The sequence below is a fragment of the Apostichopus japonicus genome, chromosome 21 (genome assembly GCF_037975245.1).
Source record: "Apostichopus japonicus isolate 1M-3 chromosome 21, ASM3797524v1, whole genome shotgun sequence".
In the NCBI taxonomy this organism is placed as follows: Eukaryota; Metazoa; Echinodermata; class Holothuroidea; order Aspidochirotida; family Stichopodidae; genus Apostichopus; species Apostichopus japonicus.
In genome coordinates this window covers 4,243,302-4,270,897 of record NC_092581.1, presented here as the reverse complement: position 1 = coordinate 4,270,897, position 27,596 = coordinate 4,243,302, and the positions used below count along the sequence as shown (strand labels likewise).

The window sequence follows — 27,596 nt, the reverse complement described above, 5'->3', positions numbered from 1 at the left end:
CGATAATACCGGGTTCCCAATTTATTACCCGAATCCTACGCAAAGTGTGATTTTTTTCTTTGCTTTGCAAACCGATGGTTAAGCAGATTTCCCATTGACTTAGTGTGGTATTAGGCTACCATGTGGTCGGAGATAACAGCAATAACAAAAGTATTCAATAGATATCTTATAACTGCTTCACAATTTCAGCTAATAAACAGATGGCTAGGCTAGATTACCCATTGACTTAGTGTGGTGTAAGGCAACCGGGTAACGGCTCTCGGGTACCCGATTTTTGGACCGGTGTAAAACATTTTAAACCTACTCGCTGTTACTTGCAGAAAATTGGTTTGATTTTCACTCTGAGATACAGTTGATTATTTCATTTGTAATATGTTTGAAGTTGTCAAGACTTGGGAGACGCTTGATTCGGTTTGAGCTATTCAAGTTCTAAGTACTTAGGCATGCAATATGATTATTTCAAAGCCGTTATGAAAAGTTCTTCAAAGTACATTTTATTTAGTTCTTGGAAATTTTAGGTGTAACATACAGGCTCCACACTTTGTTTTTTGTTTTCCCTTCCCCTGATAGATTTGGAGTCACAGGAAATTGAAAAGCTTCGAGAGAAGAACCTATGTAAAATTTGTCTGGACAACGACGTCGAGGTGCTATTTCTTCCCTGTAAACATTTGGTCACCTGTGCTGATTGTGCAACCAGGATAGACACATGTCCGATATGCCGCACTGAAATTGACGACAAAATATATGTGTACATGCCGTGATTGGTTCTATGCATAAAAAAAAAATGCTGAAAAAAATGAGGAAATATGCTCTGCCCTGCATCTAGGTGTCTCATGTGTAACTCAATTCATGGCTGTAAGAAGATACATTGGTACCTGGCATGGACCTCGGGGCAGCTCGAGATGAAGCAACTAGTCGTTATCACTAGACCATATGGAATAATATGTTTATTTAAGTAATAATAATAAGTACATATATAATGCCGATGCCTCTATGCGCCAACAAAACACAGACATGATCAACGAAGATTTGGTCACCCGTGCTGATTGTGCAACCGTAATAATAAAAATAATAATAAGTACATTTTTTAGAAAAACGACGAGAAAAAACAAGATCAATGATCAAAAACATAACCAAATAGGTGGGTCTTGAGCATTGATTGGAAATTACTAACAGATAGAGCTTAGCAGATATTCATGGGAAGTCTATGCCACAAATATGGGGCAGCGTACTGAGAACTACGTCCACCGTAAAATTGAGTGCGTGGATTTATTTTAACAGAAAGTAACACCTTTTTAGAAGAGCGCATTGAACGAGTTGGTTCATAAAGCTTAATGAGTTCCTGTAAGTAAAAGCGAGATAAGCCACATTTTGCTTTGTAAGTTGGGAGAAGCATTTTGAGAATGACGCGAGAGCTAATCGGCAACCAGTGGCAAGGACTGTAGGATCGGGGTGGTATGTTGGGAATATGTTTGTTAAGTATTGTGAGTAGTTTCAATTTACATTGTTTGTCTTTTCATTAAGACAGTGACTTGTTAACATATATAGTTATTTTACTTTGAGGCAATCATTTATAACACTAAAAAAAAAAAAAAGAAGTAAGAAGAAGAAGAACTAAGAAGAGGAAGATCTGAGAAGAACTAAGAACTAAGAAAGAACTAAGAAGAACTAAGAAGAACTAAGAAAGAACTAAGAAGAACTAAGAAGAACTAAGAAGAACTAAGAAGAACTAAGAAGAACTAAGAAAGAACTAAGAAGAACTAAGAAAGAACTAAGAAGAACTAAGAAAGAACTAAGAAAGAACTATGAAGAACTAAGAAAGAACTATTAGAAGAACTAAGAAGAACTAAGAAAGAACTAAGAAAGAACTAAGGAAGAACTAAGAAAAACTAAGAAAGAACTAAGAAAGAACTATGAAGAACTAAGAAGAACTAAGAAAGAACTATTAGAAGAACCAAGAAAGAACTATTATAAAAATTACAAAAGAACTAAGGATGCACCGGATCCAAATTTTTGGATCCGGCCGGAACCGGATTTTGCCGGATAGTACATGAAATCCAGCCGGATAAAATCCGGATTTTTTCATTACACAAAAGAAAATCATTAATAAGAATTAGAAGTATGAAACAATGAACAAATCTTAGGTGAGGTATACGCATATTATAAAGAAGGTGAAATTAAGACCCCATTTATGAGATTAAATATAACTTGAAGTGGTGTAATCTACATTCTTTAATAAAATAACTACAATATAATTGTTGACAAGCTTGATACAGTATGTAAATTTGTTTGCTGGAAAAATACTGCATACTACCTATGAAGATAATTGTTTCTGTATGTGATAACTGTAGAAAGGTTACTTTTGAAATTGTTTTCATTGTCAGCTCTGGAATTAATCTTTTTTGATGAGAATAAAAGTTATTCTAAGGTTTAAGAATGAACTTTAAAATGAAGTGGTTTTTTGTGGAATTAAAAATATTCAGACGTATGTAACCAAATAAGAGAACGTTTTACACATAAAATTTCAGAGAAAACATGAATGTCAACAATAATGGGACAGTATTTTGACTATTATAAGTATATAAATGGTCTATTTTAACTGCACAATATTAAACTGATGAAGGCTGCAAGAAATGATTTCACTGCAAACCGTATTTGTTTTATATAGCTTCATATTATTACAGTAGTTGTATTATTTTGGTTGATCTTTAGAAACAGTGGGTCAGACCATTGAGAAAATTAAATTAAAGATGTTAAACCTAATTTTTCCTTACTTTGAATGTTTTTATTAATTTTTGGAAATAGTTTACATTGATTTAAGTTAATACCAACACCTTTTTAAGGAATAATTCAGGCCAGATTTTGAAAAAGATCCGGCCAGATTTTGAAAAAGATCCGGCCGGATTTTGAAAAATATCCGGCCGGAACCGGATAATTGCTCACTATCCGGCCGGATAGTCCGGCCGGACCGGATATCCGGTGCATCCCTAAAAAGAACTATTATAAGAACTAAGAAAGAATTATTATAAGAACTAAGAAGAAGAACTAAGAAGAGGAAGAACTAAGAAAAAACTATTAGAAGAACTAAGAAAGAACTAAGAAAGAACAGTAAGAGCTAAGAAGAACTAAGAAAGAACTAAGAAAGAACAGTAAGAGCTAAGAAGAACTAAGAAAGAACTAAGAAGAACCAAGAAGAACTAAGAAGAACTAAGAAAGAACTACGAAGAACTAAGAAAGAACTAAGAAAAAGAAGAAGAACTAAGAAAAAGAAGAAGAACTAAGAAAATGAAAAAAAAAGTCATGTTGCTTTTGGCAAGATGGTTTTACATAAACTGTTGTCACATTTGCATTTTGTAGGCTGTTAAGTTGGATAATAACTTGGATGAATTATCTCATCGTAGGCAGGAATCTGTCATGCACTTTATTCCCAAAAGTATCCAATAACAATGCACTGACAATTTCGATACACTGATAGCTAATAAATCTATGTTTTGAAAAATTGGTTGTATTCTGTTGTAACATTATTTTGACACATGCTGCTAAGTGTTGTTTATTTAAATTACTTTCAAAGTTCCAGCTTTGTACTGTTTACCAAATTTTTTTCCTGATCCTCGGCTGTGTAATAACATACAAATTATATATGGTTTACTGCATTTTTTAAAACAGTGATATTCAACTGTACTTGAATCAGTAAGGCAGAGGTAAATTATATTTTACACAGAAGAATATAATTGTAGCCCAAGATGCCCAGAAATTCTCTTCTACAAACTGAAATTAAATTTGTCATTTATAAATATTTGTTTTCAATGATAAAAACACAAATTAAGTTGGAAGAACAAAGAGTTATCCATTGGTAAGGTTATTGATACTTCATTGATGGTAAAAGTGGTTTAATATTTTCACCGGTGTCCTTAGGTTTTTCATTTTACATTTTCCCTTAAAACTGGAAGCCAAACTTGTACCTTTAAAATTCCTGTGTCATTAGAGTAGTCAATGTTAATCAATGTAGAGATAAGATTAAAAGTTTGTATAAGATTTTGTAACCAAGTTATAAAGCTGTTAGCTTCCTGGCATATTGTACTTAATTTCTAGCCTTTATGGGGAAATATATTCCTTGTCTTAGCAATATTTTATTCACACTAAGCATGACATGGATATCAGTTCAGGCAGAATTTGGTTTCGCAGATATATCATATGTCAAAAGTAAGACAAAGAAAAAATATCAATCTATGTTTATCATTTCAACATATTCCACATTTTGAACATTTATATATAACTTAAGTAAATTACCATGCATTGTTATAATTTTGTTAGATTCAGCTACCTTCTGTTTGATTTTGAAGCAGGCACTTTCATGTCACCCAGCCACGTAGAAAATAAGCAATTCAAACTTTGACGATGGAAACTTCTTTCTGATTCTTCATTTTAGAAAAGCTTAAAAAAAAATTGTTTGTAAACAGTGAAACGAAATAAAGTATGAATAAAGTACAGGAACATATTGCAAACCAGCCACATAGAAAGGGCAATTCACATGAATAATTGTCTTTTTTGGACTTTTTCATTTATAGAAAAGAAACTTGATCTACATTCTAAAATTTCAATTAAATAATAATTATAATAATAAGTACATTTATAATGTGCATAATGCAGATGCCTTGATGTGCCAACAAAACACAAACAAGATGAAGGCGAAAAATGATGAGAAAAACAACATCAGTGATCAAAAACATAACCGAACAGGTGGGTCTTGAGCATCGATTTGAAATTGAGAACAGATGGAGCCTGGCGGACATTCATGGGAAGTTGATTCCAAAAATATGGGGCAGCGTACTAAAAACTACGTCCACCGTAAAATTGAGTGCGGGGATTTACTGTAACAGAAAGTAACAATTTGTTAGGGTGGCATACTCCTATTGTCTATATCCACATCTGCTCGATTGTTCTCCTTCAGGAACAGTGCCAAAAAGCATCAGGAGAACATCTTTTTTGATCTGTTATTAATCATGATCTATTTTTTTTTTGTGGCTTGCATGTTATAGAGTATGAATGGAAGTACATGTGGTGAGAAAATTGGGTTTATTGAGGCAATTTTCGACCCCTTTAGGCCTCCCAGGAGCGTTGTACGAAAATTGTTTACCACTGAGTGAAGAGGTTTGTTTACAAGTGACGAAAACTTCCGGCTCGGATAGCCAAAAATCTACATGGTCATGATACGGAAAATTGATGGTGCCATGAAAGGCCACTTGTCAGCTATCCGGTGATGTGTAGCGTTTAGCTAGTAAGAACTTCTATCTAGACTTAAGACCACATTACTTTTTGATTTAGAGTGTAAGTTCATGGGGCTTTTAATGGGTGTATGCTACCTTAGAAGAGCGCAGGGAACGAGTTGGTTCATAAAGCTTAATAAATTCCTGTAAGGAGATAAGCCATATTTTGCACACTGATTACTTGTAGCTTCAAGTTTGGAGTGTTTAATAAGTTTACAGATTTTAATGCCTGTTGACCTCATGTGACCATTGACCACTACCAATTTCAATAGCATTCTTGCACTCACCAAGCTGGATCTACATACTACGTATGAAGTTCAAGAAAGATGTACTTCTTGTGTTTACAACATTTTCATACTTTCACTTAAATGTTGATTGCAAATGACCTATGTCCTCCACCAATTTCAATAGGGTTCTTGTACTCCATCAAGTAGAATCTACATACCATGTATGAAGTTCAACAACGATGTACTTTTTGAGTTAATGTGATCACAAAGTTTTCAGACTTTGACCTCTGTTACCCCCAAATGACCATTGCACTTCACAGAAGACAATAGGCTTCTTGTACTCAATAAGATGGATCCACACACACTTAACCTACCATCAACTTACCATGTTTACAAGCGTCTTATACATACACATCATCGCATAGATTCCTTCTGCATCCAATAAGGAATCAAAACATAGGTTATGTCTGAAAAAGTCTGGAATGTATGTATTCTTAATCATTTTTGAGGCTTGACTGCATCTGGTTATTATCACAAACATTCAAAGTAGTATTTTAATGTATTTGTACCTAAGGGAGTGATATTTTATGACAACTTTATGACAACACTGTTGTTGTAGGTTTGAAAGTCAGCTTGCATTCATACAAATTATACCAATGAGTTTATTGGGAGCACTTCCAGGGTCACTTTACATTGCATAACTACACAGCTTTATTTGCAAAACATATAACATCTCATACAATAATTTATAACAATATAACAAAAAAACAAAACTGTTTGAGATTGGAAATGATTTATTTTCAATACTGTATTTAACTATATCTAAATAATTTTCTATATCTAAATAAATTTAACTATATCTAAATAAAGTCTGTTACATTAAAATAATTTTTTTTTTGTGCAAAATATGTTAAGTCTGAGCCATTTCAAAATCTTATAAATCTTATAGAACAAGGTTATTAAAATTGCAGCAACATTAACCAAATTTCAGATCCATTCCATCACATACTTAGTACATGTGAAAATGACAGCTGCAAATTGTCAGAAGTAACCAACAGGCAAGTTGTGTAGTGAAGTATGACACATGATTTTTATTGCAACTTTTGGTAAACTTAAATTAACATTTGAATCACATTCATGGTTAGCTTCTCACAAAATGAGCACAATAAAATGTTTCTTAGTATTAAAATGTGCATCACATTTTATAAAAAAAAATCTTTATATACTGCTTGATTTTAATTGCACAAAATAATAAATTACTGAAACATTTGAAACATTACCATACATGATGAAAAGAAAGATCTTCTCGATAGAATTTTGGTAGAAATTAAAATAGTTTTATCAAGAATAATTTTTTTTAATGGTGATCAAGAAACTACATGATCATACATTGATTCTTGAAAAGTCAAATTTGTGTTACTCAGTGAAGTTGTGACTTGCAAACTGCTCCCACCTTCTTCCAGACATTGTCCTCGAACCAAGGTTCTACGAAGGTAGTAGGACCTCCTTGCTTGAACAAAAAAATATTCAATTGTCCAGCTTGAGCGCTCCTTTAAACTTTGCATCTCTCTCTAGAAAGGTGATGACAATTTGGACATGTGCAACACAAGATAAAATTAAAACACCAGATAAAAAGTACGTTCTACTTGTTTAAGTTATGATGTTATTACTTGTAAGTGAACTAGCAATTGAAATCACATCAAACCATTACTTTACAGACTAGCTTCAATTCACTTGATTTAAAATTCGTCGCCGAATGGAATGGAAATAATGCTAAACGCAACTTGGAAAACGCCTGCTCTTTGACATCACGTCAAGACCAAATTGACCAATGCCATTAATATATTGTTTTGGACCTATTTCACCAAGTTGTTGTGCATCAAACCTACAACCACACGGTTGTTACAAATCAACGCTTCTAATGCTTGCTTTTCACTTGCCCAGAGCAAGAGAATACAAAACAAATGTCATAATTAACGACCAGGCAAGAAACTCCCATAGTGCACACCATCAAATGACTTCCAGCAAAGTTTATCTTCATCAAAGGATTGGGTAAAAAATGATTAAATTAGTAAAATTGCAGAATCTACGAGTCTATCTAGAATGCACTGACTTTCTTGTTTTCATTTAGTTCAAATATAGCAATAAGTAATAATATTGAATTTGTATTTAGAATAATACGCTGACCATATTTTGTCCGAGTGACATGATGATGTTAAATTCGTCACAGGCTACAAACATGTTCAGGCGTTATTTCGAACCACTGGCAAGATTATTACTGAATTAAATATATGTACTGAAAGCCTCAAGTGTGGAAATGGAATGTAAGTGAAAGCAAGGACACTTCGGTTATGGTCCATCTCCATATAATATCTAGTACTGTACAAAGTAAAGTAGACAAAAGAACCCCATAAGGTGGTAAATGTTTCTCAATCCACAGAGTAATGCTGACCTTTCTTATAGTTCGTTGTAGCTTCGCTGTTCTCCTCTCTCACAACAGCTAGCAGAACATGCATATGACTTAACTTTCATGGGCTAGTTTTTGCACATAAGTTAGTTAACAGACAGCGCAGGAGATAAACATGGTTTATTACATGATCTTGCACATTTCTTTTTTTTTATTACCTCTGCTTTCCTTCTTGGCAGAAGATTGCACCATGCCAGTTTACAGTGATGTCATAGCCATATATAGCACCATTAAGTTTTTGTATTTACTCTCTATTGCGGTGGGTGGGGGGCGGGGGAGGGGAATGGAGCTACTTTCATATTTCATTTTCTCTTGACACTGGTATTTGTTTTGGGGAAGAGTTAAGGGTTTGGAGGGGGTGCCTTTTTTGGGTTCATTGCGATAAATATGTATAACCTCTGGATTATATTATCTTGAACAGAAACAAACTTGATATTACCTGTACACTTTACTTCCTAGGGCTCATATTCCGCAACCACCCGATCTTTAATTATACATCTACAGTAACAACAACAATATTTGCAGGAGGTTTCCCCATCACATGGTTGGCACAGCATCATATGACAACAAGGCAAATTAAGGACCTCTCGAGCTCTGCTGCGACAAGTCTGACAAAGTTTCCTTCGTAGCCACTCTGCAAAGGAAGATAGTTAGAAACTGATATTAGATTTAGCTAGAGAGCTTAGTATTGTTTTCACCACTTTTGGTTGATTTTATTGGTTTGCTTTTTTTGTTTCTAATTTCTATTCTTTAACTTGGCGGCGCATCGTTTAATTTCTGAAGACAGGAATGACTGGGGAGTTATATACTTCTCGACAAGATTTCCCTTAGTCGTGAAAATAAAATCGTATTCTGTGGTACTGGTTGATACACGGAACTGTCTATTGATCACAACGTTCTTTTTCTGTACTTTTCAAATATCATTTGAGATAGGATGATATAAAGATTTTAAACGCTTGACAACAACAGGAGACGTAACGTAAAAAGAAAGTTTTGAAAGCAGAATTCAACATCCCATTAGAAGATAATTTTTTTTTTCTGATGCTGATTGTATGTCCAGAGGTTCGAAATCTGTTAAGAAGGTCGAAATTCCACTGTAGGCGTTTGTCACCTGTATCGAGAAAAACTTGTTCTGTTTTTGGTGACATATTTGCCATACTCTAGAAATTAAACATGATTCTAACCACTTAGAAGTCATTTGAGATTCTTATAGCCGGATCTCAAAAGAGATACTTTGAACAGACTTTTGTTAATGAAATGGAGGTAAATCACAAACGCAAATTAATATAAATTGAAATTGTAATGGGCTGTAAAATCCAGAACAGTGAAGAAACTTCCAGCCTCCACCAGGATTCAAACCCGGGCCTCCCGCTTTATATGCGCACACCCTAACCACTAGGCTATGGACGCTGATTGTATATATATATATGGTGACATCTTTGCCTTACTCTAGAGATCAAACATGATTCTAACCAACTCAAAGTCATTTGTGATTCCTATATATCAATATATATATGACACAAAAAACAGAACTAGTTTTGTTCGATACAGGTGACAAACTCCTACAGTAGAATTACGACCTTCCTTACCGGTTTCGAACCTCTGGACATACAATCAGCGTCCATAGCCTAGTGGTTAGGGTGTCCGCGTACAGAGAGAAAGGCCTGTGGTTCGAATCCCGGTGGAGGCTGAAAGTTTTTTCACTGTTTTGGATTTTCCAACTCATTACGATTTTCATTTATATAAATTCATTGCCTTTGTTGTTTACCTCCATTGCATTAACATAAAGTCTGTTCAAAGTATGTCTTTCGAGATCTGGCTTTAGGAATCACAAATGATTTCGAGTTGGTTAGCATCATGTTTGATCTCTAGAGTAAGGCAAAATATGTCACAAAAACAGAACTAGTATTGTTCGATACAGGTGACAAACGCCTACAGTGGAATTACAACCTTCCTTACCGGTTTCGAACCTCTGGACATACAATCAGCATCCATAGCCTAGTGGTTAGGGTGTCCGCGTACAGAGAGAAAGGCCTGTGGTTCGAATCCCGGTGGAGACTGAAAGTTTTTTCACTGTTCTTGATTTTCCAACTCATTACGATTTTCATTTATATATATTCATTTGCCTTTGTCGTTTACCTCCATTGCCTTAACATAAAGTCTGTTCAAAGTATCTCTTTCGAGATCCGGCTTTAGGAATCACAAATGATTTCGAGTTGGTTAGCATCATGTTTGATCTCTAGAGTAAGGCAAAATATGTCACCAAAAACAGAACTAGTATTGTTCGATACAGGTGACAAACGCCTACAGTGGATTTACGACCTTTCTTACCGGTTTCGAACCTCTGGACATACAATCAGCGTCCATAGCCTAGTGGCTAGGGTGTCCGCGTACAGAGAGAAAGGCCCGTGGTTCGAATCCCGGTGGAGGCTGAAAGTTTTTTCACTGTTCTTGATTTTCCAACTCATTACGATTTTCATTTATATATATTCATTTGCCTTTGTCGTTTACAGTTTCTTTTCCAAGATGAAGTTTCGAATGCTCACAAAATTCACAGATTTTATTTCACGACCAAGGGAAACCTAACACAGTCTAACAATGAATCACACAAAAGCACAATAATGTCAATAACAACATTCATGAAATTATTCTGGGAAGTCTACCTCCATCTTTACTTCTTTTCAAATTATATGCTTTTTTACCAGTTAAATTAAGTGCATCCAGTTAAGCAGACATGTACAAGGTTCTTCTAAAAGTTAATCCTTAAAACCTCAAATCCAGGATTGTCTTTCTACAATGATTACAACTCACCATCATACTCTTCCTCCCCTTCCTCCTCCTCTTCCTCCTCCTCTTCCTCCTCCTCCTCCTCCTCCTCCTCTAGCTCTTCTTCCTCTTCCTCTTCCTCCTCCTCTTCCTCCTCCTCTTCCTCCTCCTCCCCTTCTAGCTCTTCCTCCTTCTCGTCCTCCTCCTCCTCTTCCTCCTCCTCCCCTTCTAGCTCTTCTTCCTCTTCCTCTTCCTCCTCCTCTTCCTCCTCCTCTTCCTCCTCCTCCCCTTCTAGCTCTTCCTCCTTCTCGTCCTCCTCCTCCTCTTCCTCCTCCTCCCCTTCTAGCTCTTCCTCCTTCTCGTCCTCCTCCTCCCTTTCCTCCTCCTCTTCCTCTTCCTCTTCCTCCTCCTCTTCTAGGAAAACACATTTTGTAGTTATCACACAAAGAAGCAGTAATCTAAATGAGGGTGTTAGAAAAACCTTTTTTTTGGTGACCACCAGTGCTTCCGCTAAGCCGCTATGATGCGATTTTGACACAATGGCTTTCCTATTTGACGCACTGGCGTTCAGAGAGAGAAAATTAAAAAGAGGGTTTCATTCTCTCCCAAAGGTCACCTAGATGCGGGTTGACTACTGGGTTACAATAGCATAACTCCCAACCTTGACGGACATTTTGTTCTCAAGTTATTGCAAAAATACTAGTTTTCGACCACTAATTGACCTTTGTTGACCTTCGATCATATGACCGTTATGTTTGAAAACGATCCCTTACCCTATTCACAACTTCTCGCAAAATATCAACCACTATTTAATTGAATTGACTTTCGTTTTTAATGAAATATAATTAGGCTCAATAATTCTTCAAAGCCTTCATTTTCTTTTTGGTGGTCCGAAGGACGACCAAGCACACAACATTTTGAAAGATTTGGTAGTCCATTAATTTTTTTTTAATTTATAGTCGTATTGGACGACCGGACGACAGTGAAAATCCTTCACTGGATTTGGTTGGTGCACGATAATCAAAATTTGTCAAAATGCGAACGGCTCTTTTTTGCTAGACTTAATAAAACATACCTTCATGTTTTGCAGGTTGCTTCCTCTTAAGAGATTTCCTGGAACTGTCATGCGGCTTATCCTTCATTGGTTCTTGATCGGTGGATACTTTCCGTTTGTTGGATTTCTTTTTCTGTGAAGCGGGTTCCTCCGCTGGGACACTGCTGACAGCTCCTGCCTGCTGTCGCTCTTCTTCCTCAGATATGGCCACAAAGAGTTCTTCAGATGTCTGGTATGGACTCTGACCAGACTCAAGACGTTTTCGGAGGACAGTCTTGATGAGGGTCTCATCCAGTCCCAAGTCTACCATAAACTGAGCAACGTCAGACTGGAATAGTTCTTCAACTCCTAAATCACCATGGGAACGCAGAAACCAAAGTGTGTTAACATAGAAGTAATGACCAGGGGGCTGGGAGGGGGCTGGGAGGGGGAGTGCTACTACTTTTCTGATGGGTTGCTGCAATGAATATGACTTTCCCTTTATTTGTTTGTGGTGAAGTGGGAGGTGGTTGTTGAGACTGACTTTCTATAAATCTTTGCTATAGTTACAGAGTTTTAATATAGAGCCTTGTATAAATGCCAAAGCCATTTCACATGACTATACAACAGTTAATCCCTGCAGCACTTAACTATATTTACAAGTTACCTCACAGGTAACCACCCATTTTACACCTCGGTGAAGCGAGGCAATAGGTATTAGGTGTCTTTAAACCTAACGACAACACATAGTGATCTGGGCGAGGGCTTGAACCTGCAATCCTTAGATTGCAAGTCAATTGCCATATTAAACAAAACTTGACCACAATTCTCTCTGGCGGGTTAGATACACTTTCTTTAGTAATTCCTAGGTCGGTTATAGACCACTTACTTTCATTAACAGGTATATTATTGTTTTCTTCTTTCTCTTTATCTGGTTGCTTCTTCCCAGTTTGTGTTTTATTTCCATTTTCCATTTTCCTTTGCTCAGCTGGTCTTGGCTCTGGTTTGGCAGGTATACCCTTTAAAATAAATGAATTGATAATTTAAATGAACGATAAATAAATTAGAACGATGAGTTTCAATGACTGATTGATTTTCCAGTCTGTCCCTGAATGGATCAATTTCTTTGATGTAGGATTTTACCAATTTGTCAAGTTATCATTTTATACATTTGTTTCTAGATTACCATCAGCAGTCCTTAGCACAGACATGATGACAGATGTAGAATATTTAGAGCTTAATGAAATAAGTTGAAGGTACTGTGTGCAAATTTTTGCAACACATCTGTGCATAATCTGTACAGCAGTTTCGTCACTATTCTGGTAAAATGTTGCTTTCATCATTTATTCCTGTTATCCGTGAACATAATATTTCACTATGGTGGATGTGCTTGAGTTAAAAAAAAAGGAAAAAAGGGGCAAATTCCCTTTCCTTTAAAGGGTTATCAGTATTTCCTCCAATGTGTGCATTCTATAAAGTGCTACAAATTATTCTGAGAAATTGCATCGGAAAATTACTATTGGACAATCCTACCGAGGTAAATATTTTTGAGAGTGGACAACAAACTGCTTGTCAAATGTTCACCAAGATCAGTGGCCATTACTATATTGGACTTCCTGGCATCTTTGGGGTCAATACTGATGACCTTTGACACAAGACCTATTGTAGCACTTGTGACAGAATTTCCCAAATGACCTATACCATTCTACCATTTTACTCTCTGTTCATGAAAGGGTGTGCATGGAGATTATGAGGTCCCTAGTAGATAATAAAGATTACAGAGAAAGGGGAGACCACTAACACCACTGCACCCTCCATAAAGATACACAACTACATATCCAGTGGTCCTTACCATATTTGGTTCAAAGTTTGAATGACCCGAGGGTCCAAACTTCCTCTGCACAGCATCAACAAAAGCTGGGCCCCTCTGCTGTAGTAACCACTCACATCTAGTGAACCATCTGGCATGCTCTTCCCAGGCCTCGTCACCAAAGCTCCAGTCCTTGAGTCCACCACCACAGTAGAAACACTTCACTTCATCACCTAGGATAAAGAGAGCACAATTTTGTTTAAATATTTATATCTGCATCTGAACACAGAAAATAATTGAAACTTGAACAAAATACAATGACAAATGCCGGATCAACAATGGATATGTTAATTCTGATTAACTAAAAAATTAACTTTGGTGAGGATGTACACATTTAAAGGCGTTGAAGACTCGCCCAAAAATGCGTGCCGCGCTCTGAAAAGTTCACTTTCCGTTACTTGCAAGTGAAGTTTTCTCCTTGTCACTTCAAAATGCAGACAGTAATGAAACGTGATACCTTGTTATCTCTATCTGGACCTGAGATGTCCATCGCTGCTACTGTATGCACACTGTGTTGTGGGTATTGACCGTAGCTGTATGTATCGACTGTACATCAGTGTCTTATTACCGACGGTAGCAAGCTGTGTCTGTATTTTCTGGGATCGATGGTGGTGTCTATTACACCTCCATTACACCTCACCTGTTTGAAACTAGGTCAGCTTACCAGCATGAGACGTTTCTTTTTTGTGCGAGTCTTCACACCCTTTAACTGAACAAGGGCCACATTAATCTCACCCAATCCCTTTCTGCTCATCTTGAGTTTGACCTTGTTTTGTTGAATTTGTTTTGATCTCTCATCAATTGCTAATTTGAGATGTATGATATCATGAATATTAGTTTCAGCTTCTCAATTGCATACATTTGATTTATGTCTCACAGGTTACAAATTATAACTTTGGGGTCAAAATTGACAAAGATTAAAAACAAAACCCAGATCATCAGGTTGGTAATACTAAGAATTACACAGTTGAAGAGATATTAGTTTATAATGTAGTATATACACCCACACCCCCCCCTACCCCTTGAAATTCTATGTTCGCTGTTGTTGAGTATGGTACGGCTAGATTGTAGAAAAAGCAATAGATACAATCAAGATTTATCTCCATAGTCCAAATTTGGTCAATTAATGCTGAATAATGACAATTTTACCTGTAGCAAAAAAACCTGCCCGAGCTAAATTTGCTGGGATCTGTGAATGGTTATTTGGCCATCTTCCATAGGTCTCCAGACGAGCCTGTTCATAAGCGTAATTTGGATATTTGGCGTACTTGACCGTCAGTTCTGCTGGTTCTGGTAACCGAGCTGCACGTCCAAGATTCATGGAACTTCCACTGGAGGGATGAATAACACTTTCTCTGCTGTTGGTGCCTTGTGAGATAGCTGTGACAGGTTTCCCATCATGAAATGTGACATTATTCTCTCTAGCTAATTTCTTTTTTAATTGCTTCTTGTCTGGGAAGATTTTAATATCTTGGGCCATTTCACATAAACGAAGATCTATCTCTTCCGCAGGCCAGGCAGCCATTATGCTCTCTAATTGCTGAACTCTATGTAAAAGCATTTCAAGTTCCTGGCACTGTGGCATTTCGGAAACACGCGGCATTGTATTGATAGACTCTACAAACACACAAACTAAACAGTCTAATTAGTACCTGAATGGTTGAGATGATCCTTTGACCTAAAAATATGAAAAGGTTAATAAATAAGTTTTCACATCATAAATATCTAGAGAGATAATGATTTTATGCCATGTTTCAAAGAACATCAAGACATACAATGCACATAAGGTTTGACTGAGTGTTGACTGAAAAAATAATAGTTCCTATAGTACTAACACAGGTCTCAGGGATGTGCAGGAATATTTTATTTTATTTTTTTAGGAAAATGAAGTAGGCCTAGGCTTGAATGGCAAATGGTGCTATCTTTTTCCTCTGGCACTAACTTACTTTCCAAGTATTTCAGCAATATTTGGTCATGAGAAAAATTGTAAATCAATCATCAAGGAAGGTGCCGGGCGGGAGTGTTTAAAATACTGTTTATGCATCGGCGTGTGCACAACACAGGCTGAAAGTTTACAACTAGCCTATTCCTATACTACTATTAAGTTCAACTTAACAAAGAACAAAAGTACACGGGCGTTAAAGAGGCCATGACACGAAAAATCCAACTCATCGAAAGTAACTTCCTCTGAATCTATGAGAAAATCTATGTTCAAAACTATCCTCAACACCTTGAAAACCTCAAGGACTAATTAGTAATTAACGTTTTAATATTCGCATCCGAAAATAGATATCTGAGAATGCGATTTCACAACAAGACAATGATGACGTCATGTTAGGAACACACGTGCAAAGCTCAGGCATGTATCGGATGCGCGACGATCATACCGTTCCATATACAGTACACGCACATTTACACTGAGAGAACAACCACTGTATTACGCTATATCGTTAGAAATTTCAAGTTTGTTTTACAACTGTTGTAAAATATCCGAGAGAAATGCCGGTCCGTTGTGTTGTTGGGGCTGCATAAATATCATTACCCATGCAATTAGCCTTCATCCATGGCTGAAGGACGAAAAAAAACACGGCGATTATGACCAAGTTAGTGCACAACACCAGCGCCGATTTCACTGGGCCTAGCCAGTATGCAGCTCCGAATGAAGCGAACACTTCACGGAAGCATACTACGATCCCTCCTTTTTGTTATGAAATAAAACAAATGGACTTTAACGGTTCGACATAAAAGAGTCATTCTTCTGTCAAGTAATCCACAAAAAACTACTCTGAAGACCAGATCGGGGAACAGGAAACCTCCAATGGGGCAAGTGGCGATCCTTAGGAGGTAGCGCGCCGAGCACTAGTAGTACTATAGTATTAGCGTTACTACACTGAAGTCGCAATAGACGAAGAGATTTTACTGTATCATCAAAATTAACACCCCCTTCATTGCTCTATTGTATACTAATAAGCTATGAGGTTAGCTTCAGAAGCGATGGGTTACATCTTCTTGTGAACAAATCTCAGTGCCCCAATTTATTTCTGGAATATGCTGGATCAGTTAATTATAGCAATAATTTCTTATTCCTATTCCAGGAAAACCATTTATTATGTTGTGGAGGGAGTGGGGGTAATGGGGATGGGTCAAAATAGGTAGGTAAAAAGATTTTATTCCAAAGGTTGTTTAATTAAATCTCAAAGCGATTTATTTTAAAGTCACAGAGCCAAAAATTCACACAACATAGTTCAAGTGTTAAATCATTGAACAAAATTTATTCAATATCAGTTCTAGACAGTCATTCTGGACAATCTGAACTAACATTAACAACAATCATTGTATTATATGACATAAAAGTAAAACTGTACTTTCCATAAACATTATCATTCTTAAATTACACTAATGTAATTTGTGACATCAAAGGAGGTTAAAAGAAAACAACTTACATGAATTTTTTTGCTTTAAGCCTACAAAGCAGTTGCATGTCCATCGCTATCAATCGTTGTTGTGACAAATTAATTAGAATAATCCAGAAGCAAATACAATACAGGGTTATTTAAACCAAGAAACACTGCACGACGCAACTCATATGCAAAAATGTTACCCACGCAGGACGACATGTACAACACTGATGGGCAATGTGAAACACAGCATCACACGCATTAAAACAATCGAAGACCATTAACAGGGTGTACTGCTGAGTTTTTGAAGAAAGACTACAAAACAAACCAACTGCTGCTGAAGAAACAGTCTAAACATTCAAGAGTTCTGCTGCCTCCATTGGTCTTTATTATGACTTTTCTGTCAAATATCATTGGTGATATGGATATTTTGGCTTCCAGATTAAAGGTACGAATCAACAAGGTAAATGCCCCTAAAAAGATCAATGCCCGTTCCCTTATGCACATATTATATGACATCACGGTCACACCAATACTTGTGTCTAAATGCTTCAAATCATGCCTTTTCTTTTATTGTTGATGTTGGGTCTGGAAAATAACCTTTTCATCCTGAATTAAAAGTCTTGAATTTCAATATATCAACACTGAGGGAACCCTGACGGATTGATAATCCAACACAATCGTAGTTTAGAAAGGCTTCCTATACAATGAGTTTTCTCCTGGCAACTTGAATCCAGTGTAATGACCATTGGCTGGAAAATCACTTCTGATCCTTTGGACTGCACATGATGGTAGCACAACCCTGACGTGTCTTGCTAGGAACCCCAAGTATCATTGAACCTGTTGACCGTAGGCTATGTATCTGTACTGCCTGGGAAAAAATTTATGAAAGTTCAAAATGTATTAATGTTGGCCATGATGTCCACAATAACAAGCAGGCACACAATGTACAGTTATGGTTACATTTGTTGTGATTTTACACCTTCCATGTATCATGAAACATTCTTTTGTTTCAGAAAATTGATTTGCAAAACTCCAGGCCAAAGTACTAGCCAAGTAATAATGAGTATGAAATAACACATATGCCTACCTAGCATGGCTGCATAATGCAACTTACATCCCCGAGCCAAACTTTCAGTATGCAACCAACCCTACTAGTACTACACACTCTACATATGGGTTGTAAGTTACCGTAACACAACGCACAATACGGTTTAGGGTGTTCCGCGAATTCCAACAACACATGCACAAAATGGACTGGATTTTGTTTTTAAATGCTTCGTTAATAAATTCTTACCACGTTGTATGTTCCTTGCAATGGTTTCGAACGGATTTCTTCTTCGATATGTTGTGGAGCTTCAATTTCGGCTCGTTTAACAGGCTCGAACTGATACGGTTCTAACACCTCCGCTCCACCCTCAGCGTTCGGTTCAATATTGGAATGATCATCGCCTTCACTCTCTGCTTCGAATATGAGAAAGGGCACTCTAATTATAGCCCAATTTCACTGCCTAGTGAAGAACCATTATCACTTTGAACTTCGGTTGCCGCATTTGGCTCTGGATCCGCCATTTCACAGGAAATTTTGATTTGATATCGCACTTGTGATCGGTGTTTTGTTTAGTAACTACTAGTGGTATGTGTACTTGTCTACTGTGTACGTGAATGGTACCGTAGCAGCGACAACAAATATGTGTTCAAAACGTGACGTCACATGACGTCATGCGAATCGGAAAATTTTCGAGTAAACAAAGTTTCAAACGCCGAAAAGGGTAAATTCATTCTCAATTTTCGACTTGAAAAATCAAGTTTTAAACTGGCAGATTGGTTGATACATGTTTTAGAGAACATTCTTTAATGGATCCCAAAAATATAGGACTTTGAAATTTTCGTGTCATGGCCACTTTAAAAAAATCATAATTTTACGCCTAGAGTATAGTTATACAAAAACAACATAAGTTACTGTATCAAATACGACAGAAAGGCGATACAAGATGTGCGACGAATTCATGAAAATTCGACAGAAAAAGCACGCTTACATGTGTGAACAGTATGAAGCAGGCGAGTTGTTTAGATCACACAGAAATATGATTTCTTGTGTTGGTGTAGTTGTGTACCGTGCGACCAATAGGGGTTACATCATCAAGGGTTACAGCACAGCTCCCTCTACTACCCCGTTCCCACGAACGCGGCACAAATCGTACCTGCTTGAAGGTATGGTCCGCTAGATATTAGATAGCTCTCTTCGCTTTTTCCTTATTGTCTGCTCTTATTGTCCGCTACTAATGTCCGTTACCAGGCGCGTATCCAGGGGGGGCGTTGGGGGCGCGCCCCCCGGGTAAGGAAAAGAGGAGAGAAAAAGAGAAGAAAAAAGGGAAAAGGAGGGGGGGAAAAGAAAAGGAGGAGAGGAAGGAAGGGAAAAGAAAAAGAAAAAAAAAGAGAAAAAGGAGAAAAGGGGGGGGAGTAGAAGATAGCCAAGTTGGCTATCTTCTACTCCCCCCCCCCCCTTTAGCCAAGACCTCGGGAAGAGAAAGAAGAACAGTCATATTTAAAGCGCTGATCCCTACTATATACACAGGGTAGCCAGTGACAGATCAAGGATTACGGAGGGGGTGTGCGCGTTACCCTACCCCTTACACCGACAACTCCGTTTTTGACGTTTCCAGTTTTCCTCTCTCACTAATGTATCTATATAAATACTATATATGGTCTATCATAACGCGTGTGTGTGTATGGACGCCTTAAACAATTGTACAATTGTGCTATATGGAACCAATTGTGGCTGGTCTTGTTGAACTCGACCGAGTCGTCGGGGATTATGACGCATTTCGGGAAGGGGCGACCGCCCCCCCCCCCCCGAGCAAATTTTCTTTATGACATCGCTAGTAATTTCAAAATAGACAATGCTTAGATGCAACTTACAAGGCCTGGGAAGTGTCATTTCCAGCGATCTGGGAGGCATTTTCGGCCAAAAATTTTATTGTACGCTTCGCGCCAACTCATGGTGGCGCTTCGCTTAGATAGTTAGCCTACAGGCTTCGCCCCTCCCTTGGCAATTACTCGCTACACGCATTTTCGAATTGGTAAAGCAAAGAGCAGATATAACATCATATCAGTGAGCATTGAAATGCATGTCCGTCAAAGTTGCACAGTATACCGCCGGATGCTAATGTAACAACGAAATGTCTTATGTAGATGGAGAAAAAGCATACAGATCCATTTATGTCAAAACTCTCTTTTACAGTAGTAATATCGGCCAAGCTTAGAACTTTATTTTAATTACCAAGGAGATCATTTTTAAGCTATTCATTGCTATTTATTTTTCTTTCAGTAGGTGCCAGAAAAAAATGGGGAAAATTTGGTTGCGGGGGGCTGCAGCCCCCGCCTTCTACGGGACCTACGCCTATGTGTGTAGTGTTCGGTTTCGGAAATATCTGGTATTTTGCATTTCCTTCAACGCAGTTTTATAATAGCCATTATAAGAGGTTTTAATATTTCTAAACCAAGAAATTAACTGTGTCTGAATTTTCCAAAATGTCCTCTCCAACATTCTTCATCATACTTTCCTCTACTCGTGCAATTTTGACCTGTCTGTTAGGGGTTCAAGGAGGTTTTTCTATATTGGTTATCCATAGATTGAATTTTGTGCAACATTATGGGTATGTTCTGAAGTGATTTTATTCACGAGAAATGTGAATTTTCAAATCCTCAACAAATAATGGGCTTAAAACCTTGAAAAGTCGGGCTTTCGGATATTGTGGGCCGTGACGTAGAATCACCTACAACGCAATGATCCATAGGACATGCAATGAGGTCGAACATGATGTGTGACTGGTGACAATCTTCAAAAAGGTTATGGATGGAAAAAAACTTTTGGGAAATACTGCGGTTCTCAGGCAAAAGTGTACATCTGGTTGGTCATTTTCAAGCCCAAGAAGTGCCATTTCCGGTGATCTGGGGGGTATCAAAACCAGAAATTTTCTTGTACGCTCCGCGCCAACCGATGGTGGCGCTCCGCTTAAATAGTAATTCGCCCCCCCCCCCCCCGGGTTAGAAAATCCTGGATACGCGCCTGGTTACCTTCAAGCAGGTACGCGTATGGAACGCCAAAAGGACAACAGGTGGAGCTACTACTCTAAACAGGAGGTGCTACTACTCTAAACAGGAGATGCTACTACTCTGAACAGGAGGTGCTACTACTCCTAAGTGACGATGCTACTGTAAAAAGGAGGCGCTACTACTCTAAATAGGCGATGCTGCTACTACTAGAGGCGGCGATGCTACTGTAAATTAGTGGCGCTACTACCCTAAACGGAAGGTGCTACTACCCTGTAACCACGGCGTGTTTCCAAGGCGTGTTTCCAAAACAATATGAACACGGGGTCAACGAAGGCCACTCTTCAGTTTTCCTACATATACATATTCATGTCTGTACAGATTGAGAGTATCAACGGTTACTACCATATGAAACGTTAGTTTCGATATTAACTTGTGGGAAAATTCAAACAGTTTACGCGAAAAAGAATCCATATTATAATTACAAAGAATGTCGTTCGACGTGGACGAGAAGATACGCGAATACGCGAATCGCATATCTCATAGTTCAACTCTCAGAGTTGTGCAAAAATGCATCGTTTTCAATCCAAAGAGGCAAAGGTTTCCCGATTGATCGAACGAAACATTTTCTACGAGTATCTTAATGAGGGGGCGAGGCTGTGTTCGTCAGTATACAATAGTAACTAATGCGTCAAAGTAAATGGGCCTGACGTTTCGATCCTAGCAGGATCTTTTCAGAGGCTGGATGACAAGTGCATTATGTATTTATTTTTACAATAGTAACTAATTTTTTTATTTTTTATGTATTAATAAGAAGGTATGTTCTCTCCTTGGTTCGCCCTCTTCAAATTATTATCAGAAAGTGATTAATGACTATTTCGGCGAAGAATACCATTTAAGGGCTGATCAATGGCGTATGAAAGGAGAGGGACAGGGGACCATACCTCCATGGTCTGTCCGAAGGGTAAAGTTTTAGTCGTCGGAGGGGGGGGGGGGGTGGGGGTATTTCGGGGAAAACGTGAAAACAAAAAACCAACTTTTGAATATGGTTTCTTCAAAATTTAAAGTTTTTACCTACACAACCGTGTGTACATATAAACCTAATTATGTACCTAATTTTTTTTTTGGCTAAACATACATTTGAAGCCTTAACTGTGTAAATTTCTTCTGAGAGCACTCCGCAGAAAAATATACATTCATGAAACCCATGGTCACAGCCCGTCTGTGCCTCAACAAATCATTCAGGGAGAGCGATTGGAATTTAGTCCCCACCTTTGGAATTATGTGCCCGTGACTGGGGCGTGGGTAGGCTATAACGTTTCGTGAAGTTTGATGCCAAAGTTACCATGATTACAATTTACCTAACCCATACAATCTTGTAGGGTAGATTGTGTTTGAGGAACGTAATAAACTTGGCGTGGTGAAACCAAGGAGCTGTTACTTGGAGAGCTCCCTGTCCAAACAGGATGACAGTATATAGATACACTAATGACACAATACAAAACTTTTAAGTATGAGTCTTTCATATACTTATTTTAGTAACATAGTTAATGGCTCATGCATATATTTAAACCTGAAACAAGAGTCACAGTGTAAAGGACCCCCATCCCCCAACACAAAATAAATCATACTAAAGTTTATTGGTGATACACCTTTTCCTTACGGAAGTTACGGACATGTTTGCAACCGCGCCACGGTGAGTAACAATAATGGGTTGACAGAAAAACGTTGCTATTGGTCGGTGTTGTCAGCAAAGAATGTGGTTTGTTTGATTACGCAATAACCACACGCGGCTTGGAGATTGACCTTCATGATGACCCCTCTATACATATTGTTTTGGAAACACGCCTTGGAAACACGCCTTGGATACAGGGTAGTAGCGTCTCCAATTTGGAGTAGTAGCACCTTCCGTTTAGGGTAGTAGCGTATGGCAAGCCGTTTTAACATTTACCTCACAATTCGACTTAAGTCGAATACATTTCACTTAAGTGGAATTCAATTTCACTTAAGCAGAATACTATTTAACTTAAGTGGAATTCTATTTCACTTAAGTGGAATACCATTCCACTTAAGCTTAATTGTATTTTACTTAAGCTGAATTCATCAACTTGTCACTGCATTTTACTTAAGCTAAATTCTATTTCACTTAAGTGGAATTGCATTCCACTTAAGTGGAATTGTATTCCACTTAAGTGGAAATGCATTTCACTTAAGTGGAATTGTATTCTACTTAAGTGGAATACAATTCCACTTAAGCCCATCCCTTACATATGAAGTGATACCATTTTCCAGTAGTTTTCAACTGGTTACATCATGAGCTCATCTAGGTCAATGGGGGATGGGCATTTTGGGGGTCTACTGGCAGGGGTACCCCACCAATAAAAATTACTGGCAATGCCCATCAGTTGCATCTGAAGTCCTAACCAACATTTTCCAGTAGGTTTCAAGTGGTTACCTCATGAGCTGACCTAGGTCAGCCGTGAGGGGTCAATTATTGATCACTGGAAGGGGTACCCCACCACCAATAATTACTGGCGATGGCCATTTGTTGCTCTTGGGGCCATACCTGACGCATTGTACTTACTTTGATGTGTTACCATGAAAACTGATCTAGGTTAGCTATCAGGTGACTTTAAAATTGCTCTCCCAGTCACACCCACCACAGTCGGTTTGCCAGTCGTCAGGTTTCATATACAGGAATGTACTGTGAACATTGTGATGTACAAGGCAATTGGTTACCTTCCCAGCTAACCAAACCCTCTGGGCTCCCGGTCTATTGGGATCATTATTAACATGATTAACATAATTATTAAGCTTTGAAAAATAACTTGGTGTTATGCTGTGCAAAGCTAATAATTATTTGGTAAAGCTGCTATCCCTGGCATATAATTTGAGGGACCTAGATTTAAATGTATACCTCCCAATATGTTAGAAAATTTTAATGTAAATGTATGTTTATGATAATGTGAGTTATCATGTGCTATATCTGTATCTGTGCTTACACGTACAGTATATCATATTTTCTGTTCACAGGTGCAGATTTTGGCTTCCTGAAGACAAGTGGGAGGCCATTTGTAGTTAAGAGAAACACTCTTTGTTCGTGAAGACTTAACTGGTGTCGATTTGGGGTACCACTTTAAAACGAAAGTCATGAGGAACCCTTGCCCAAGATTCAACTTTGCATTATTGTGCAGTGCTATACTTGTGCGATTCATGTTTGATCCATTAACTTGTCTTAACTTTGTTGGAATAAAATCAGATTTTCAGATTTTTGTTTACAGTGATTTCTTCTCTATCAGTCGAAAGTCAGCCTCTGTAGACATCAGAAGTTTTATCAGAAATAAATACTGCCAACGTACACATTATTTGTGTTTCTTCTGCTCTCTTTTCTTTCAGTGATGCTAGTCAGTGAAACTAGTCGGGTTTAATTCTTTCAGTGATTCTAGTCAGTGCAACTAGTCAGTCGATACCGACTAAGAAAGGTTAGTCGGGAGAGGCACCATCCTGACTAATGTAAAACCTGCTATAAACTAGTCGGTGGCTCATATAAATTAGTCGGTAAAGACCGACTAATGTCACCAACTAATGTAACTGACTAATATACATTTACCGACTAAGAAATTGTTGATCGACTAAGCTGACGGACTAAGATGACCGACTAAGAAATCCAACTGACTAAGGAATAAATTAGTCGGTATAGCAACTGACTAAGGCTATGTTAGTCGGGAGAGGCACCAGATGGACTAACGTTATGTTAGTCGGTGAACCAATTTAAGTTTTCAGTGTACCGATACACTGTGTACGTAGCGTTCAATATACAGATCGAAAATTAACCGAAAAGCGCATTTAAAATATATAAGATGTATAATTTAGCCATTGACTTACCTGCATTTTCACTGACAGACCTGTCAAAGTAAACAATTGAGTTGTTGATGTTGTTGTTTGTATTTTTCGGGATTCGAAAACAATGAAACGATTATATGTTATTGATTCCTGTATGACGATCAATTCGGAAGGAGATATACACTCTCCCTAAACTTGCCAGTCGAGCCCAAAATTACCTGCGGAAATATCACTTATATCTATGGTTAAGTCGTAAACAAGAACCAATGCTGTCTGGCTTGCTCTGAGGCTGCACGACTGCTATAGAGTATTCCTGTATGACTAATGTACAATATATGTACAATAAATATCGTACTTTATAACGCCATATCAATTCCTTCACCCCCAAAAACGACAGTGTAAAAAGTACTGCAATATAAGCTCTTTGAAGGATTAAGTGTGACTCATCGCTCCCAAACGTGAGCGCTGTGGATCAACGCGGTCAGGAAGATTGGACTGATCCATTCTGTTGCGGGTTTTTTTTTATATTGCTGTGACGCAAACTATTGCATTCTCAATGTATATGGGAATTTGGGTGGGTAAAACTACCAATTAATGTGTTTTTAAACTAATTTTGAGTTCTAAACGGTACAATAACAAAATTTAATATAATTACACATAAACGATTAAGCAGTGCGTAGTTACAGTCCCCTATACTAGGCGCTACCACGCGGGCGTCTACAATAGCGTCTCTCGAGGTTGGGCAAGAAGGTCGATATTTTCTAACGAAGACTCTCATTTGTTACCCCTAGGTCCGATTGAAAACTTAAACCAATCACAATAATTTTTATATGTACAGAATCTGTCACTCATTTGTAATGCATATTCAATTTAGACAAATAGGAGGGCCAGTGTTATAGTGACACAATTGAACTTTCAAAAATGGGAGTTTCAAAAGCCACACGACGCTACATGTTGCTATGTGTGTTTTACGTATGACTTTTGGTTTTCAAAAGTTACGTATTTCTACATTTTTTAACCCCCCAAGTCCGATTGTGCCATGCTAAATAGAAACTAGAAAACAACAGAGATATGAAGAGATTTATTCCACCTTTCTAAAGATGTTTTAGACAAAGTGTAATGAAATGAGGAAAGAACTGTTATCAGTGAAGAAAAACATGGCCTAACAGTAAGTCAACGAGGGGTGTTGGTAGTAACTGTTGTGACTTTCCTCCGCTGCATAAGGAAGAGCGCTAGGAATTGATATGGTATACACGCCTATAGTGAAGAAGTATCATATAAATTATACACTCAGTGACATGTTATGTGAGGCCTACATGATAAACCGCCATACAGGCCGAGACAAATTCTGTTTGCATGCATTAATGTAGTATCGCGTTAACACAGATTTGGTTAAGATACATACCGGTAATTTATATATCATGTGCTGAAATTACCCCCCCCCCCTTCCCCGGGAAAACAGCGATCGTTCCTATTCTTCTACGACAAGACATGTATATACTTGTATTGCTCACCGTACGAATCTTTCAGACTTGGGGACAATTTTCCTAATGCTAATACCACTCTATATACTGTCATTCGATATCATGCTTTAAAGCACTCGCACTGACAGTGTGAACAGTTCCTCAGTAACCTGTATCTGAAACTATAGATATTCATACTACCGATACCATCACAGTATAAAATGTTCACTGAACTTCTAAGAATTGGAAGGAGGGCGGGGAGAATGGAGGAGGATGGGGGGGGAGCTATATCAGAATCACTGAATGCTATATCAAGGTCCAATTTACTCATTATGTTATGCAAATTCAATATTTGTCCTTTGTCGTGATAAATAACAAATTCGGCTGTTGGTTATAGTGATCTGAGTTGGTTAACGTTTGTATCTGACAACGGTCGTTTTACCTTAGTAAATACGCACTTTACCCCTCAGAACCATCTGCGTACATACGCAAATTGACATCTGTATACTATAGGCCTATATATATATATATATATATATATATATGAACCTATGTGCTATATACTTTTATTTTTATAGTTCAACACTTGTTTGTTTCATCATTAGTTATTCGAGTACGACTCATATAAAACAAAACAAAAAGAGACTAACCTATTCAGCTATTAAAATCTACAGTATAAACATTAACCACACAATAATGCACTTCCTGCTATAAATAATCACTTCATATCGACAATTTATAGCCGATAAAAATAAAACGCATTGACTTACCTTGCTGGTGTCAATAAACATATTCGAATTTGGTTGAATAGAGAGAACTGCAGGCAACAGACAACTGTACACGCTGCTGCGAAACGGATACTGTAAATCCGTTCAAGGATTCATGAGGGTATACGCTAAACTATAGACGTTGCAAAATTCCGACTTGCCAAATTTGCAACTTTCGTTTTCATCAATACTTTACAAACGACTAAACAATTGAATTTGAAGTGCAATGGAAAGGTTTCGAGCAGAGGGATAAGAGGATACACAGGCAGGGAGGGTAGGGGAGGAGAGGGGGAGGGGAGGGGGTCATACATGAGGAGGACCACCTTTTGTTCTATGCATCCATTTTTCACTTATCGAACTAATCGAGTACTTTTGAAAGATGGTACTCGATTTCAAACTTTATTCAAGATTATTCAAGATTTCAACTTTATACTGAATA

The 27,596-nt window shown here is 37.7% G+C and overlaps 2 protein-coding genes across 9 annotated transcripts in view; one reads left to right on the top strand and one right to left on the bottom strand.

Annotated features, from left to right (window-relative positions):
• The window catches only part of LOC139962443 (uncharacterized), a 42,825-nt gene extending 41,211 nt beyond the window's left edge, over positions 1 to 1,614 (top strand). For all 4 annotated transcript variants that reach the window (XM_071962396.1, XM_071962398.1, XM_071962395.1 and 1 more), the window contains one exon: positions 571 to 1,614. In XM_071962396.1, coding sequence (XP_071818497.1) covers positions 571 to 761 — 191 coding nt within the window. In that variant the 3' untranslated portion in view covers positions 762 to 1,614. The remainder of the gene's footprint in view (positions 1 to 570) is intronic.
• Positions 1,494 to 27,343, bottom strand: LOC139962447 (uncharacterized). 5 transcript variants are annotated; one of them, XM_071962409.1, is made up of 8 exons: positions 27,161 to 27,343; positions 24,970 to 24,989; positions 14,780 to 15,308; positions 13,613 to 13,803; positions 12,650 to 12,779; positions 11,803 to 12,129; positions 10,773 to 11,141; positions 1,494 to 8,595 (listed from the first exon to the last, which is right to left on the bottom strand). In XM_071962409.1, the coding sequence occupies exons 3-8, from the start codon at positions 15,231 to 15,233 to the stop codon at positions 8,417 to 8,419; spliced, it is 1,650 nt and encodes a 549-aa protein (XP_071818510.1). In that variant the 5' UTR covers positions 15,234 to 15,308; positions 24,970 to 24,989; positions 27,161 to 27,343; the 3' UTR covers positions 1,494 to 8,416. The 5 variants fall into 5 exon arrangements, with proteins under 5 accessions (XP_071818510.1, XP_071818509.1, XP_071818508.1 ...); XM_071962408.1 differs by lacking the exons at positions 24,970 to 24,989; positions 27,161 to 27,343 and adding an exon at positions 19,068 to 19,351; XM_071962407.1 differs by lacking the exons at positions 24,970 to 24,989; positions 27,161 to 27,343 and adding an exon at positions 18,326 to 18,938 and having other exon boundaries at positions 14,780 to 17,899.
• Positions 27,344 to 27,596: the final 253 nt, after the last annotated feature.

What these genes read in the sequence shown, in the direction of transcription:
- LOC139962447 (XM_071962409.1), bottom strand. Translation starts at nt 15,233, where the DNA reads ATGCCGCGTGTTTCCGAAATGCCACAGTGCCAGGAACTTGAAATGCTT. An exon ending in GGCAGGTTTTTTTGCTACAG is followed by an intron (nt 13,804 to 14,779) that starts GTAAAATTGTCA and finishes TCTTTATCCTAG; the next exon opens with GTGATGAAGTGAAGTGTTTC. An exon ending in CAAACTTTGAACCAAATATG is followed by an intron (nt 12,780 to 13,612) that starts GTAAGGACCACT and finishes TTTATTTTAAAG; the next exon opens with GGTATACCTGCCAAACCAGA.